The 17,802-nt window shown below is 37.5% G+C and overlaps 1 protein-coding gene and 1 long non-coding RNA gene across 4 annotated transcripts in view; one reads left to right on the top strand and one right to left on the bottom strand.

Moving 5' to 3' along the window:
* LOC120515579 overlaps nt 1-17,802 on the top strand; it is a 49,138-nt gene that overhangs the window by 5,503 nt on the left and 25,833 nt on the right. The gene's annotated exons all lie outside the window — the stretch shown is intronic.
* umad1 (UBAP1-MVB12-associated (UMA) domain containing 1) overlaps nt 11,690-17,802 on the bottom strand; it is a 42,524-nt gene continuing 36,411 nt past the window's right edge. For all 3 annotated transcript variants that reach the window (XM_039736677.1, XM_039736676.1, XM_039736678.1), the window contains one exon: nt 11,690-14,003. In XM_039736677.1, the coding sequence (XP_039592611.1) occupies nt 13,779-14,003 (225 nt within the window). In that variant the 3' untranslated portion in view covers nt 11,690-13,778. The remainder of the gene's footprint in view (nt 14,004-17,802) is intronic.

The following is a 17,802-nucleotide window of genomic DNA, read 5'->3' as shown; positions in this document are numbered from 1 at the left end:
TTATTGCAGGGAATGTCAAGTTAAGTAACTCCCAATGAATTTCCAGCACAGTTTCACATTTGGAAAGTGTTGCTTTTTCTGACAGCTAATAAAGTGCCGCCTAACAGAGTAGGTGCTGTACAAATGCTTTCCAGATACGATGAGTTCTGCCACCCCTCTGCTATGTTTGTTTTCTTTTTCCCATTCTGTGGTGGTACATAAAACACAAGACATTAGACAGATTAGTCCCTCTTCTGTTTTTGCAGTGCAAAACATCTGCATTCCTTATCCTTCATGCCTGCGCTGTATGCAATGTAGTCCTGAATGAGCGCTCATTCATGGATAGCTCTTCCACACATCATCCCATTGCTACACCTTAAGACAATGTCAACACAAATTGCATATTGGTTGGGCAGAGTTGCTGGGAATATTAGACTACACGACTAATGGTCTCAGTAGCTCACCGTGACTGCTCCTGACTCTCTAAGACAGGGGTCCTCAATCACGGTCTTGGAGGGCCACAGCCAGACATTACAGCCAGTTTCCTAATTAGTACTCTGTCCTTGTTGATAATGAAAGTTGGTAATTAACAATATGCCTTGCTAGTGCTTTCATTCATCAAAGTCAAATTTTAGTTACATTGCAGATCAGAGAACCTCAATTACAGTCCTGGAGGTCTGCAGTAGCTGCAGGTTTTCACTTCAACCAATTTCTTGATTTTTTTTTTTTACTACTAAAGCAATACATTATTTGGGCTTAAATTTCGTTGTCTTGCCTTTTACAATTCAGAATTTTTAACTTCCTGTTTTAAATTTTAGCAGCAGCATTTAAGTTTTATTTGTTGCCTGTTTTCTTAACCAGACATTGGTTATCTACATTTCATTTTAACTAATAAAGCAGCCTTTTAAACCTATGCATATGCAGAATGAAATATCTGTGTTAAAAATGTTTAGAAATAAATGAGAGGGGAATTGGAAGTACCAAAACATGTGGATGATGTTTTCATAAAAGGAAACTCTACAATACAAATAACATTTCTCTTGAATGAAAGCACTAACAAGCCAAATAGTTAAATACCAAGTTTCATTATCAGCAAGGACCATCTTCTAATTAGGAAACTGGCTGGAAGGAAAATCAGCAGCCACTGCAGCCCTCCAGGACTGTGATTGAGGACCCTTGCTCAATGATTATGCAAATGGTGGCTGTGACTGACAATTGCTGGAAAAGCCATTTAATGTGACATGGCACCTTAACAGATTACAGCCCTGTGGTGTGACTCTACAACAGAGTAATCCTTGCAAGAAAGAATCATTTCTGCCAAACAAAAACAATTCAAAAAAGTTAGAGCAAAGGAAAAAAAAAAGTCAAAGTCAGTAACACGAAAAAGGTCAGAATACCAGGAAGAGCTTTGAAATACCAATAATTAATCCAAAAAAGTCAGTCAAAGAAACAAAGAAGGGAATTCTGCAACCAAAAAATGCATGGAAGCATAACATAATCACTAAGTAAAGAATTATCCTTTTAATATATGAATACCAAAACTGGAATGTCATGCAACACATGACCCAATCTTAAACAACCGAGCCACATGCTTTTCAAATGGTATCATTGCTAATAAACACGATGGCTGTGCTAAAGCTGCCTCTATAAAATAAGGCAGGGTGATAACATTATCATAACAACGATAACAATAAATGACCTGTTTGTGTCACATGTTAAAACTGGAAAATAAACAGTAAACATCATGTCCGTGACCTGTTTTTCTCTTGTCAGTGTGACTCTCCCCAACTCATTTCCTGATTATCCTCTTCTCATTCATCATTATTACATCACTACCATTTTAAAGTTTACTGCCACATAAAAGTCTGCTGTTTAATTTTAATGGCTTCCTTATTATATACAGCTCCTAGGCACAATATTCTGAGGTTTGAAGTTTTACTTATACATCAGATCTTGAATGACTTTAGTATGGCAAATTCTCTTCCAGTGGCCTGTCTCTGTTTATCACCTTCTTGAGAATTTCAGAGCGGGGTATGTGGACTGGTCATTGTATTTTGTTTTGTCGTTTCTTCCACACCTCCTGCCCATTTCCATTGTCATATGCTTTGTTTCCCTTTCCCAGCTCATGAATCAGGTTCCTCTCACTCCGCTGTGGGTGTTTTATGGAAGATATATCTACTGTGTGCCTGCTTTTCACACCAGATATTGCACTGAGTGACATCTTTGACTTATTATACCATCTGCTTTTCTATATCCCAGGTAGTTGATCTCCAACAGAACACTTTGTGCTCTTCATCCCATATTCAGATAAACATTCAATGGAAACATCACTTGGTTGTACATTTCTGCCTTCTCATGGAGTTTTTTATTCTTCTGGTAGCAAAAGACTTACTTGTCAATAACCCATTTTCACCGTACAAATTATTAAGAACATTTGGATACACTGTCATCATAATTATGTTCTATATCAGTTTTTTGGATCATTTCATCATTATCTTTTCTCCCATCAAGGTCTCTTTTTTTTTGAATGTGATGTAATCTGTTGCTGCTGTTAGAAAGTGGACATGTTGCCAATAAAACTTAAAACAATGTTGAAAACAAGTAGATGAAGGCGTGACAAAGGAGAGGTAGGGACACAAAAGCAGCAGAGTCTGGGAGGCTGAGTTTAACCTACTGCTACTTGCAGCTTTTCAGAAAAATGGCTGAACAATTTGATACAATTCCATTTTTTAAGATCGTAGCTTAGGTTGGGGAAAAATGTAGTAAAATTATATTAAATGTTTTCTTTTTTGTTTAGAGTTTATTATAATGCAAATACATTATTTCAATGAGTGACTAACCCATTTTAATGCACTAATAATGATTGTGTATTTAGCATATGTGCCATTTTATGCCCTTTTATCTGAAGAGTAGCAAACAAGCACTGCAACTCAGACTACATTTGAGGATAAAATTAGTGTGGAGGGGTGCAAAAGTCTAACCTAAAAGTCCCCTGCCCAGGTTAGATCCTGCCTCATACTTGACACTATCATGATGGGTGCTGGTACCCTGCAACGCTAAAGCCGATTGAACAGGTAAAGTGACGGATGGACAATAGTCAAATGCACTTATTTTGCTAGGCACAAGAACTCCAAAAACAGCATATATCATCTTATTGATGGAAAGTACCAATGTGCCCTACATATCACACACAAAACACATTTGATGTCAGAGTAGCACAGTGAAGCAGAGGCTAGCACTGTGTGGCCTCACAACTCTTCCATTCATATCTGTCACCCTGCATGGTGTTTGCATGATCTCACTGTGTCTGTATGGGATTAAGATAGGCATGGTTTAGGTTAATTGACCCAATATTGGTGAATGTATGTGTGAATGAGAGTGGGCTCTGAGATCTTGCATCCAGTGTGGTTAGGAAAAGAAGCTTAGAAAACCAAATTTATTTCTCAAAGGCTGAATAGATGTAGTTGACTTCTGTTGTTCCAATAATTGAATGACCACACAGGTTTCATAGGGTCATTATTCATACAAAATCTTAAAGCAGGGGAGCCAAAGTGAGATCCTGGAAGACTGTAGATTTTCTCACTTCTTGTAATGGAAAATTAATTTCAACTGATTTGCTTTTTAGGATTCAACAGCCTTAATGTATCATTATCCAGCAGCAAAAAAAAAATTGTGAGATGCAAAGCAGACCAACAGATGACCAGCTAATGTGATCCCGTTTGCACCCATGTGTCCATCAAACAAAACCAGTTTCAATAAAACATTTGAAAAGAAAAATAGGGGAGTCTATGAAATATTAACGTAGTCTAGTCCAGTGTTTCTTAAACTACATTCTGAGAAACCCTAGGGTTCAGTGAAAACTTGTAGGATTCCCATGAGCCATCAGCCACAATGTCTGTCATGTGTCAAAAAAATAGCAGCAATCAACAAAACAGCAGAATTTGATACCACACTGATCTGAACTCTCCAAACCAGAAACCTGAGGTTCTTTTGTCTGCCATGGAAGATGCTAAACATCTCTGTTGTCTGGTGCATGCAATGTTGCATTTGTCATTGTGTGCATTAACTAAACTGAATTTTTTACTATTTGTGAGAGTATTATTATTTTTAAAATGTTATTAACGATATTAGCAAACAAATAAAATTGTTTTTTTTTTATTACACATGGATGTTTGCTGTTTTTGTGAGGTCACAGACTCGGTGATGATCTAAGAGAAGAAATAATTAAATTCATATGAAACAAAAGCAGGCGGCACAGTGGCACAGCTGCGCGCTGTTGCCTCGCAGTAAGGAGACTTGGGTTTGCTTTCCTGCATGGAGTTTGCATGTTTATCCCGTGTCTGCGTGGGTTTCCTCTGGGTGCTCCGGTTTCCTCCCACAGTCCAAAGACATGCAGGTTAGGTACATTGGCGATCCTAAATTGTCCCTAGTGTGTGTTTGTGTGTGTGCCCTGCAGTAGGCTGGGATTGGCTCCAGCAGACCCCCGTGACCCTGTGTTAGGATATAGCAGGTTGGACAATGACTGACTGACCGAAACAAAAGCTGTGACCTCATACAATTCTTAAGAGATTAGAACATGAAGTTATATTAGCCTGCAAACAGACTTCATCTTTTGAAAAAGTTTAATTTACCACTTCAGGAAACTCATAAAGCAATATGTTATAGTTATAATAGAACATCCAAAAGAAGAAAATTAATCTGGATTCAAAAAAACTTCTTTTGACCAAATAAATGAGGCACAAAAATGAAATGAAGATTACAATTTTAACCAGCTAAAAATGTTATTTAAAATTGTAAGTCAAATGTGAAGACTAATTCTGTAAAAATCAGGACTCAAAAGAAGTTATTTTTTGTGGGTTCTGGAACCATTTAATCTCAATGAACTAATGAAGAATGATATACTGTATTTATGAAAGAAGAAGATACTGTATGTTGACTGATTTTTCCTCTTCTTTACATATACTGTATAAAATCCAAAGTCTGTTCGTCTGGTTTTCACGAGTGAACTACTTAACAGATTTAGATCGGGTTTTTATCTATAATTTGCTTGAAGATTCCGGTTAATTTTGCGACTTCTCTCATTGCTCTATGCATCATAGTTCACTTGTGGTACCGATTCATTTGTGTTACTCTGAGAGACACGCAGTGGGCTGAGGAGAGGGTGGTGGGGAACTCCTAACTCACACACCAGCCTTCGGGGTGTATCTTACTGTACCTCCACTTAGCTAGCAGACGAGAGAACTACAAACCGGATTCCAAAAAAGTTGGGACACTAAACAAATTGTGAATAAAAACTGAATGCAATGATGTAGAGATGGCAAATGTGAATATTTTATTTGTAATAGAACGTAGATGACAGAGCAAACGTTTAATCCGAGTAAATGTATCATTTTAAAGGAAAAATATGTTGATTCAAAATTTCACGGTGTCAACAAATCCCAAAAAGTTGGGACAAGTAGCAATAAGAGGCTGGAAAAAGTAAATTTGAGCATAACAAAGAGCTGGAAGACCAATAAACACTAATTAGGTCAATTGGCAACATGATTGGGTATAAAAAGAGCTTCTCAGAGTGGCAGTGTCTCTCAGAAGCCAAGATGGGTAGAGGATCACCAATTCCCACAATGTTGCGCAGAAGGATAGTGGAGCAATATCAGAAAGGTGTTACCTAGCGGAAAATTGCAAAGACTTTGCATCTATCATCATCAACTGTGCATAACATCATCCAAAGATTCAGAGAATTTGGAACAATCTCTGTGCGTAAGGGTCAAGGCTGTAAAACCATACTGGATGCCCGTGATCTCCGGGCCCTTAAACGACACTGCACCACAAACAGGAATGCTACTGTAAAGGAAATCACAGAATGGGCTCAGGAATACTTCCAGAAACCATTGTCAGTGAACACAATCCACCGTGCCATCTGCCGTTGCCAGCTGAAACTCAACAGTGCAAAGAAGAAGCCATTTCTAAGCAAGATCCACAAGCTCAGGCGTTGTCACTGGGCCAGGGATCATTTAAAATGGAGTGTGGCAAAATGGAAGACTGTTCTGTGGTCAGACAAGTCACGATTCAAAGTTCTTTTTGGAAATCTGGGACGCCATGTCATCCGAACCAAAGAGGACAAGGACAACCCAAGTTGTTATCAACGCTCAGTTCAGAAGCCTGCATCTCTGATGATATGGGGTTGCATGAGTGCGTGTGGCATGGGCAGCTTGCATGTCTGGAAAGGCACCATCAATGCAGAAAAATATATTCAGGTTCTAGAACAACATATGCTCCCATCCAGACGTCATCTCTTTCAGGGAAGACCCTGCATTTTTCAACAAGATAATGCCAGACCACATTCTGCATCAATCACAACGTGCTTATGTGAAAGTAAATTGTTGACTGTCATTGCAATGAAAATATAAAATATCAAAAAAGGCTAACTTTGCCACCTACATTAAGGCTAACTTTTACAAACTTTACACCAGATATTGGTGATTTGCGCCATACAATGGCAGCACATCCGTCATGTTTATATTTATTATGCTTGAAACATGAAACTTTTCATTATCTTTTTGCATAAATGTGTACTTTGCATGAATATATTTATAAATATGTTTTAATTAAAACATTTCTCTTGCAATTTTTCTATTTATAGAGGTTCTGTGGATTTAAATGTTTTTGTATAAGGCTCCACAGTCCCAAAACACTGAGGAAACACTGCTGTAGTCCACCAAACATCTGGAAAGGGCTCGCTGGAAAAGGAACATCAAGAGTTTTAGAAATGTCTGCTGTGGCAGATGGAGAACTCTAACAAGACATAGAATTAAATATCAAATTTATTAACACCAAAAACTGCCTTCCCATTAAGGAAATGGTTGGAATGAAAATGGTGGTCTTTCAGTAACTGAGTTTGAGACCCCTGGAGTAGCTGGTCATCTGCTCGCTTGCTTTCAGGCTCCTTATTATTTGGCTGATGGTTAAGAAAAAATAAAAATAAAAGTTTTCTGAATATTAAAAATGTAAGTCAAATAAAATTAAGGCAAAAGAAGTCTCTTCCATTAATAGGTTTAACTGGTTGCTAATTAAAAAGTGGAAAGAAAAAAAACCTGCACCCGAGTTTGACACCCGTCTTAATGAACTCAGCCCTGCTGACACCCTACAGGCTGCATAGACTTTCAGTGGGTCCAGGGCTGGCTAAAGGATATTAATACACTCACTGGTAGCTGAAAATAAAGTTTCAGTAACAAATATTTTCTGGAACCATTTATTCTATTCAGTGTCTCGGTGTCCCTCAGTCATTTGCAAAATTAAGAACTGGCCCTGGACAGGGCACACTTGCTCACACAGAGCCAATTCAGAATGGCTAAATAAACTAAACTACACGTCTCTGGGAAGTGGAAGAAAATCCAAAGAATTCTCGCATGAAGAAAAACTCGTATAAATAAACCCCACATGGACTGTGTATGGGCCAGGAAGTGAAACCGGGTCTCTTGAGCTTTTTGAGAGATACATTAGGAACAATACCACACTTCTTGTTAGGTTTTTCTTTATAGCACACTTTGCTGCAAAAAAAAAAAGTATTCCCTGTAGGACAGAAAATCATTTCAGTGACATTATTTGTCTCCACATGTGATACATTGATGTATAATGTTGACTGTACTATAGATTTAATCCCATAATTATATTGTTAAATATGTTTCTATTTCCTTGCACACAGTTGAATAAGCAATGTATTAATTGCAGGGCCTGATGCCTGTGCTTCTTGTGGGATCTTAAGAAACTGTTAAATGTGTTAGAATACATTATCCATAAAACTGAAAACTTTCAGAAAAAAATATGCTAATGGAAAATACTATAACATACATAACAAAATACAATAATATAGAAACAAGTTGTTGGCTTGGCCCTTCTTACTGGCATTTATGCTTGAGTTACTTTACACCCAATTAACACTAGTGGAAACTGCGTCCATTATGACATAATCTGTTGTTTGTGTCAGCCCAATTTAGCTGATTCTGTTTGCTCTGAACATTCCCACTGGCTTTATTCCCTGTGGTACACAGAACACTCTTGCAATATGGTTGTCATAGCAGACTTTCATTTGCCTGAGAAAAACAGGTAGTTACGTGTTTATAATCTAAAATGGCAATGCTTTGGATCATTACGATATACCACAGAGCATCTCACATATCCGGTCTGTCATTTCTTGAGCCTTCAGTACACTGATGTGGACAGGCAGTGCCAGCCTACCACAGGGCACACTCACACACACTTGGGCAATTTTTTTTCTTCTTTTTGTTAAACCTCTAGGCAGAATGTACAAATTCCACATGCAAAACTGAAACACCATGAAATTGCACTCTGTGTTTAGAAGTCTTATGCTTAACTGCTGGCCTTCAGACTGCATTCATGCGCTCAATATGGATGTCATACATGCATGTTCTTAAATGATTCAAATCAGTGGAGTTTCTCTCCCAGACCCTCAGGGTTGTTTATTTGCGGTGTTAAATAATAAAGCACGTAAAGGACTTTGAAGCTTGTTATGTTTTTTTTTCTTTTAGACTGGATTTTTTGCCAACACCCACTTAAAAATGCATTTGCAGATTTTCAACATTTCTCATTATTAAAACTGAAAGCTATGTTTAATTTGGAGTCTTCCCTTTTGTAACCATTGTGAAGTCAGCACTTGTTACTTGTCATTAACAGTGATGGGTTCCAGAATTACTGTGGCCTCTTTGAGAGTCTGTATCACTAGATGGCGCAATTCACCAATGCCACACTAGGCCATGAAGCTTGCAGTTTAGAGAAGGTGCTACAAGGATGACCATCCAATGTTACTGTGTGCAGATGCAAAAAAGATATTGGGATATACAAATTAAAAACAGCAGAAAAAGAAGTGTTACCTGAGTGACAACAAAGTAAGAGCTTTCAGAAGATAACGCACAAAGTCATATCAAACATTATTTTATCAAGTGTCCTCTCTTACAAAAGTAAACTATAAGATTACAGTTTACAAACAAACAAACAATACACTATTGTGCAATAATGTGCAAATGCAAACAAGGTATCCGATTCTCGAAAACATGTTTTGCAAGATAACATTTGTTACTGTTAGGAAATGTTGCCCTGATACCATTACATTCTTATATGCATCTCTAAAATACGATGAAGAAAAATAATGAGCTGAGAAGGGTACTTGGTGCAGTAATTGTAAATTCTCTGTGTCCGTGAACGTTTTCCTCCCATTGATAAATAGTGTCCTCCATCATGTTTGGGACAAAGACTTATTTCTTCTTGATTTACCCCTACACAGTTTAAAATTGCAAATCAGACGTGATTAAAGTGGACACTGCACTTTCATTTAATGGTATTTTCATACCATTTCGCATTATGAAAAAAATTACACTACTTTTTCACATATTCCTCCCATTTCAGGGTACCATAGCAAGTAGTAGTGGTAGGTAAGTTAAAGCAGCCATATTTAGTACTTTGTTGCATATCCCTTGCATGCAATGTCTGCTTAAAGTCTGTGATTCATCAACAGCAGCAAGTGCTGAGGATCAACTCTAGTGATGCTCTGCCAAGCCTCTAATGCAGCCATCTTCTCCTCCTGCTTGTTTTGGGTGCTTATTCCCTTAAGATTTTTGTTCAACCTATGGAAAGTATGCTCAACTGGATTTAAACCGAGTGACTGGCTTGGTCATTCAAGTACTCTTAGCTTTGAAAGGCTCCTGTGTTGCCTTAGCAGTATGTTTGTGATAATTACCTTGTGGTAGGATGAAGCATTTACTAGAACTTGAGCAGATGTTTCCTCAGAATTCATTGTGCTACTGCTGTCAGCAGTTCCATCATCAATGAAGTTCAATGTGCCAGTACCTGTAGCAGCCATACATGCCCAAGCTGTAACACTCCCACTACCCTGTTTAACAGATGAGGTGGTATGCTTTGGATCTCGGGCAGTTCTTTTAGACTCCCCACATTGTTCTTACCATCACTCTGATACACTCAGATTTTTTTCCAGAATTCAGCTCTTTTAAGTACATTTTTAAAAAACTATAATCTAGTCATCTTGATTTAACGCCTACCTAGTACAGTAGTTTGGATCTTGCAGTGTGGCCTCTGTATTTCTGTTTATGACGTTTTCTGCAGATAGTAAATTTCTGACACAGACACATCTGCTTCATGAAGACTGTTTCTGATCTGTCACATGGGTGTTTAGGGCTTTTTCCTTACCATCTTTACCGTAGTGAGGATTCAACTGTCATCAACAGTGGAGGTCTTCATTTGCCTACCAGTTGCAATTACTGAGCTCACCAGTGTATTTTTTCTTCTTAATGATAGACCATACACTTGATTTAGGTAATCTTAAGGTTTAACCAATGTCTTGAATGTTTTCTTTTTTTTTTACCCTCATAACAGCTTCTATTTAAAATTGCTCATCGCCACAGACCTCTTATCACAATTCATCCACATTTCAGAACCACTACATATGCAAAATGATGCATTTTGGGTAGAAATATTAAAGAAGCTCTCAACTGCTGTTTGGAGTAAGCACATTATTGAGTTATATTTACTTTTTAACTGAATGGTTTTGGCAAGTACCCTTTTAAAATTGCAATGGTTTAGAGAAATTCAAAACACTGAGCCTGATAAAAAAACAGGGTGAAATTTAAATATGAACAGTGTAAAGTTCAAGCACTGTCACAACTAATTTTAATCTACCTTTTTTTCAGTTCATTTATAAAAGTGTACAACAGATGCAAATATATTTATTTATATATCTTTCCCTTGCCCAAAAAGCATGAATGTATTAAGTTGAGTATTAACTTGAAAAATGTTGAATTTGGTGGTACAGATCAGATAATTAAAAATAACATTATATTAGCCTAGTTGCATACGTGGGTTGCAATAAAAACGAGGAATGCAAATCCGCCTTAATAAAAGGATAAGTGTCAGTGTGTCTGTCTGTGTGTCTGTCCGGTTGCTATGCATTTGTCATTCCAATAGATGGCACATCACAAACATTAACACTGCTTCTACGAATCCCATACCAAATGGCATATAACGGAGACATACTGTATGCATTACATTGTGCACTGCAAACATAACACTTAGGTCTATGGCGATTACTTAGATTTTCTCCTGTATTAGACAGGCAGCAAAGCTAGTGCTAAAATATTACTATAATGACACATTTGGCAAGATATTCACATTATTTTGCTAAGAACACTGCACTATAATAGGTAAATGAACATCATTATTCCAGGTATCTTTTCATATTTTCTACATGTTTGCTCTAGCACGAGCCATTGTTTATTTATAAATTATTTTTAATGTAATTGTGGGGCGTATTTAAAAAACAAAAATGTTCTTGCTTGCACATAGACAATTTTATTTATTTTGTTTCTGAACCTGTTGACCCTATATGGCTATAATACAAAGTCTCAGGAATATACAGACCTGGTGCATGAACCAACATGACCAGCAGCCAAATCTTCGAAAAAAACATTTATGTAACCCACTTACCTTGTGTTTATGCCTGGTTCACAATTCCCATTTCTGTCATATACAGAGTGCTCACATGTATATGTTTAAACCTTCTTAGCCTTGTAAAGGAAATAACTGGAGACTTTTACTCTTTCCAAAATCTATTTCCTACAATCTGGAGTTTCCAGTCAAACTAGAGGTCCCAACTTTTTAATGGAAAAAAAAAAACACAGCAACATTACACAATCACACTTTTTATTTATCCAGAAACAGTCCCAATTTTTTATGCTACATCAAGCTGGTTTTGTTTAAATTGCCATTCTACTTTACTTTCATACATGTAAGGTAGCATTGTTGGCAGACAATACAAAATACTTGGTTAATTAACACATACCCGTCTTTAACTGATATTTAGTTTTATTGCTGGAAATCAAAGTTTCAGTATGATCCAAACCTGAACAAGATTAAAACTGCTCAATAAAGAATGATATGCACAACATACAACCATGAAAACAATGAAACAACTTTTACTTTATGGTAAACACTCATTTCAATAAACAGAACACAAATATAATTTTGAATAATCATTCTCCTGCAGAATAAAAAAGTGTCACAATGTAAACATAATTCTACTGCATCAAGAACTTCCTTTAGTATTTATATAGTCATCTGCAAACACCATTTACAATCAACCACTCAGTGATTTTTTTACAGTCCACCAACTTCCTCCAACATATTCAATAAATTTATACAGTAGGTATAACAATTTAAATTCTAGGAACATTTTACAGTTTTGGATGAGTAGATACCAAACCATTAAACCCCTTTCAACACCTCAAGTGTTTTAGTCAATAATGCATTTAAAATTATGAAAGAAAATCAGGATATTTAACACTGTATTTTCCCAGTGCTGAAGTGCTTTATTAAAAAAGAAATGCAAAGCTTACTGTCTTAAGCTTAAAACTGTCAAAAGACTGTTTTATTGCAAAGATGGAAATAATGTAAAAGAGTACTGAGACAACCTGAACATGTTAAAGGACCCAACCACAAAAGTGAAAAATCTTTTTTTATGTCTTTTATTCCTTCAAAGAGCATTATATTCACCCCCAAACTGAACCACTATCCATATCAAATGCATAATCCACAACTGTCAGTTGTTTCTAAAGACATTGTGATAGTATTTTCTGAAAACTTAGATACAGTACATCTGTTATCTTTAAAAGACAGCTCCAGTATTCATTGTCACTATGAACCCTTCATTTTCACTAAATCCTTATCCACATTCTGAGCAGACTGCAGTTGCAGTAAGTTGTGTTACATTTCTACTAACTTGTGTGTTCATCATACAGCTATACAGATATTAAATATTCTTCTGCCACAGATTTATGGGTATTGGCACAGTAACCTACAAATGTTCAAATAGAAGGAATTAAAACAATTAGCAAAGATATTTTGTGTTGTCTAACTGGAAATTTAAAAGCAAATCAGAGTAAAAGAACTACATTTTATCATAAAAATGTAACTATGCAACATAAATGTAACACATTTTAGAATATCTGAAGTTAGAAAATGTATAAACACTATATTTCAGTTGTAAATTCAGTGTCAGATTTCAGTCTTCCAATTTGTATGAATGTGAAAATACATATACAGTAAATCATGTTTAGTGATATAATTATGTATAAATGTTACACATATATACAGCAAACATACCTGTACACACAAATACACACATACTTTATCAGCATCTTTGGTTTCCCTTTGTATTCAAATATCTATCCATCTGTTTTTCTAACGCGCTTAATACATTTAAGGGTCACATGGCCAATCAGGCAACATGGCAGGAAGTAGACCTGGACTGAGCACTGTTTGTACAAAACGTGTAAAACAAGCCATGGTAAATTTGGGTAAATTAATTCTGTTAATATTATTTTGCTTTCCAAAAAATAAATACAAAATAAATAATCTTTCAGTGACAAGCACAGTGGGAATGGCCTACAAAGCTGATTTACAGTGGTTTTTCATCCTCAGAGTGGCATAATGATTCATTTGTATCATAAAATGAAATATTCTTTTGAAGGTTGATGAAGGCATGCAAAAAAATAATCTGACACCAGGTCAGCTTCTGAATATGTAAATTAAGGAAAATCTAACTTAATGAATGATGGAGCTCCTGACACTTGATCTAATTTGCAAGAATACTTTATTTGTTAACAGCTTGTTGATGAAGAAGTACACTTTATGTTAAAATCCTTTTGAATCATCACTTAATATTTTTGTGCTGATTAACTAGACACAATAATAATGCAGAAAAAAACTTAGAACTGTTAAGAATCATAAAGAACAGTGTTTTCTAGAGAAAAGTCATATTCATATTTAGCCAGATTTTCATTCATATCTTGTAAGAGAAGTGCATGTGGAAGATCAGGAAAGCTTGTCTGCAGTACTAAGACATGTGGTGCCAATGTGAAAGGTATATCAGCAAGGACATCTGAGGAGAGCGGTGCGCCTTCTGTAGTCTGTTTATGCTGGTCATTGTTGACAGCTCCTGGCTATGGAAAAATAAATAAATAAATAAAACAAATGAGTCTTAAGTTTAAAATTTAGAAAACATTTTATTCTGTCGTTCTGCTTAAACTTTTTACACCATTTAAAATCATTGTACATGAACTAAATATACTTATCAGAACTCATTTCAGAAAATGTAAACCAGACCGAACTGAATCAGCTTTGTACAGTGGTATTCTATAACGATATATCATGTTTTTTGCCATGTATTATTTATTCCATTTCTGAAAAACAATAGCAAAAGGAAAATAAATGCTTCTTGAAAATAACACAAACATAAATTTTATTTGGATTGACCTTAATTATTTTTTATGTTACTAGGACATACTGCATTTTTCACAATTGTAAATTTTATTGTTGTAATGAAGAAAATACTACATCTGCCCATTGTTGAATACTTAGTCAGTGACAGCAATGTATTTAAGGCAAGATGCCGTAAAGCTGTGTGTGTGCCTGAACTATGTTTTTGACAAAAGGGTGATACTAACCAAAAAATGTTGGGGGATTATTTAAACTGGGGAGTGGGTTGGGATTTCAGCGTTGCTTTTAAATACTTCTTTAATATTATAATGCTATGAAAAGCAACATTAAAATATGAATTACACAAGAATAAGTCACCCATGACATTATCAGTTTAATTTCATTCAGGTTCTCACGTGCAAACATTTAAAGATGCTTTTTTTTTGCTTCCCCCCACTTCACAGACTTTTCAAACCAGACTTCTCAACAAATAACTTTGTGATGTCTCTGTTGTTATGACTTAACGTTCCATTGTTATATACAGAAAACATCATCCAACTAATAGCTCATTTAGAAAAGTAATACATCTTTATAATTCCTGTAAAATACAGGCTTTGTTTTCAAGGCATCTTACATAGTTGATCAGACATTTGTCACTTCAGTTTCTAAAATGAAACCTACTACTTGTCCTTTTGACCCTATTCCAACAAAACTAGTGAAAAGTTGAATGGCTGTTCTGGCAGAACCTATTTTAAGCATTATTAATAGTTCATTATTGACTGGCACAGTTCCTAATTTAGTAAATGGTACAGTTTTCACAACTTTTAGTGAAAAAACAGAACTAGATCTCCATGCACCTACCAATTATTTTACTTATTTCAAATTTACTTTTTCTTTCTAAAATACTTGAAATTGTAGTTGCCACACTGCTTCAGTCACACCTTACACATAATAATTTATTTGAGAAATTCCAGTCTGGTTTTCACACTGGACACAGTACAGAAATGGCACTAACCTGTAATGTACAAGGAATTCTATTATCTTCTGATGAATGAAATTCCATGGTGATTATATTGCTTGAGTTAAGAGCAAATTTTGACAACACTGATCAGTCAATTCTGTAACACAGACTGGAAAATTATGTTTGGCTCTCAGACAGTCTTTGTATGGTTTAGTTCATATTTACCAAATCAATTCCAATATGTAGAGAAATGTTCTGACAGTACTCCAGCATTATATTCAGAAGTTAAATATGGTGTCCCACAGGGCTTAGTCCTTAAACCCTTACTGTTTTTCACTATACATCCTTCCATTGGGAGCTATCAGTAGAAAGCCTACCAGCCTGCCAAGGGGGTAAATATTTTAGGATAATTCAATTACAAAAGAAGAGGAAAGTAAAAGGATCACAATCAAACTTTTCTCAGTTTTTAGTATGAAAAACCTGCTTTATCAGGTTTAGCATTATATTTTCCACTGGTAAAATGAGCCAAAAACATTGTTTTTTTTTTTTTAACAACAAAAAATTTTATTATATGTAACGGAAACATGTAAATACAGATACAGCAACATAATTTCTGTAGGACAGGTATGTCTTGGTCTGCTGCTGTACTGATGCAGAAGTAGTATTCATGCTTTACATGATATACTTTTAAACAGCCACCAGTGCATCTGTTTGAGCAGATTCAAATTAATGTCAATCATTTTCCTTTTTATTCGCACTGCAGCTTAACGCATTCATGAAACAGGAGTCACCAGACAAATGAAAACAGTTTGAACGTACAGTCCTGCATACGTCAGTTTTCCTTTAAAGTAAAATCTACAGTTCAGGTGAGATATAGAAAGTGGTCATTGTTATACAGCAACCTTGGCTAAGCAAAGGGTCTGGCAGTGAAAGCACAGATGATGTAGCGCCATATTGACTGTACTTGCCACCCCATTTGGTCTCTACAGATGTAAAGCAGCAAGTTTCAGATGCAGTCAGAACTTGCTTCAGACAGCATGTAGAACTTGATACTGAATCTTTTCCATTTGAATATAACATACTGTATCTATGACAGCCTTACCATCCATCCATCCATCCTCTTCCTCTTATCCGAGATCGGGTCGCGGGGGCAGCAACTCTCAGCAGAGATACCCAGACTTCCCTCTACCCGGCCACTTCTAGCTCTTCCGGGGGAATCCTGAGGTGTTCCCAGGCCAGCCGAGACATAGTCCCGCCAGCGTGTCTTGGGTCTTCCCCGGGACCTCCTCCCGGTTAGACGTGCCTGGAACACCTCACCAGGGAGGTGTCCAGGAGGTATCCTGATCAGATACCCTATCTTTAAGAGAAAGCCCAGACACCCTGCAGAGGAAACTCATTTCAGCCGCTTGTCCCGCGATCTCGTTCTTTCGGTCACTACCCATAGCTCATGACCATAGGTGAGGGTAGGAACATTGATCGACTGGTAAAATGAGAGATTTGCCTTACAGCTCAGCTCCTATTTCACCACGACAGACCGATGCAGAGCCTGCATCACTGAGGACACCGCAACAATCCGCCTGTCGATCTCCTGCTCCATTCTTCCGTCACTCATGAACAAGACCCCGAGATACTTGAACTCCCCCACTTAGGGCAGGATCTCGCTCCCAACCCTGAGCGGGCACTCCACCCTTTTCCGGCTGAGGACCATGGTCTCGGATTTGTAGGTGCTGATTCCCTTCCCAACCACTTCACACTCTGTGAGCCGATCAAGAGAGAGCAGAAGATCATGGCCTGATGAAGCAAACAGGACAACATCATCTGCAAAAAGCAGTGACCCAATCCTGAGTTCACCAAACTGGACCCCCTCAACACCCTGGCTGCGCCTAGATATTTTGTCCATAAAAGTTATGAACAGAATTGGTGACAAAGGGCAGCCCTGGCGGAGTCCAACTATCACTGGAAACGGGCTTGACTTACTGCCGGCAATGCGGACCAAGTTCTGACACTGGTTGTACAGGGACAGAACAGCCCTTATCAGGGGGTCCGGTACCCCATACTCTCGGAGTACCCCCCACAGGATTCCCCGAGGGACACAGTTAAACATCTTTTCCAAGTCCACAAAACACATGTAGACTGGTTGGGCAAACTCCCATGCACCCTCCAGGACCCTGCTAAGGGTGTAGAGCTGGTCCACTGTTCCACGACCAGCACAAAAACCACACTGTTCCTCCTGAATCCGAGGTTCGACTAACTAACGGACCCTCCTTTCCAGGACCCCCGAACAAACTTTTCCAGGGAGGCTGAGGAGTGTGATCCCTATGTAGTTGGAACGCACCCCTCCGGTCCCCCTTCTTAAAGAGGGCGACCACCACCCTGGTCTGCCAATCCAGAGGCACTGTCCCTGATGTCCATGAGTTGTTGCAGAGGCATGTCAACCAGGACAGTCCTATAACATCCAGAGCCTTGAGGAACTGTGGCCGTATCTCATCCACCCCTAGGGCCCTGCCACCAAGGAGATTTTTGACCACCTCCGTGGCCCCAGTCCCAGAGATGGGGGAGCCTACCTCCAAGTCCCCAGGCTC

The sequence above is a fragment of the Polypterus senegalus genome, chromosome 15 (genome assembly GCF_016835505.1).
Source record: "Polypterus senegalus isolate Bchr_013 chromosome 15, ASM1683550v1, whole genome shotgun sequence".
NCBI lineage: Eukaryota > Metazoa > Chordata > Cladistia > Polypteriformes > Polypteridae > Polypterus > Polypterus senegalus.
Note: the sequence above shows the minus strand (reverse complement) of the source record. Positions and strands in the feature narration are given on the sequence as shown.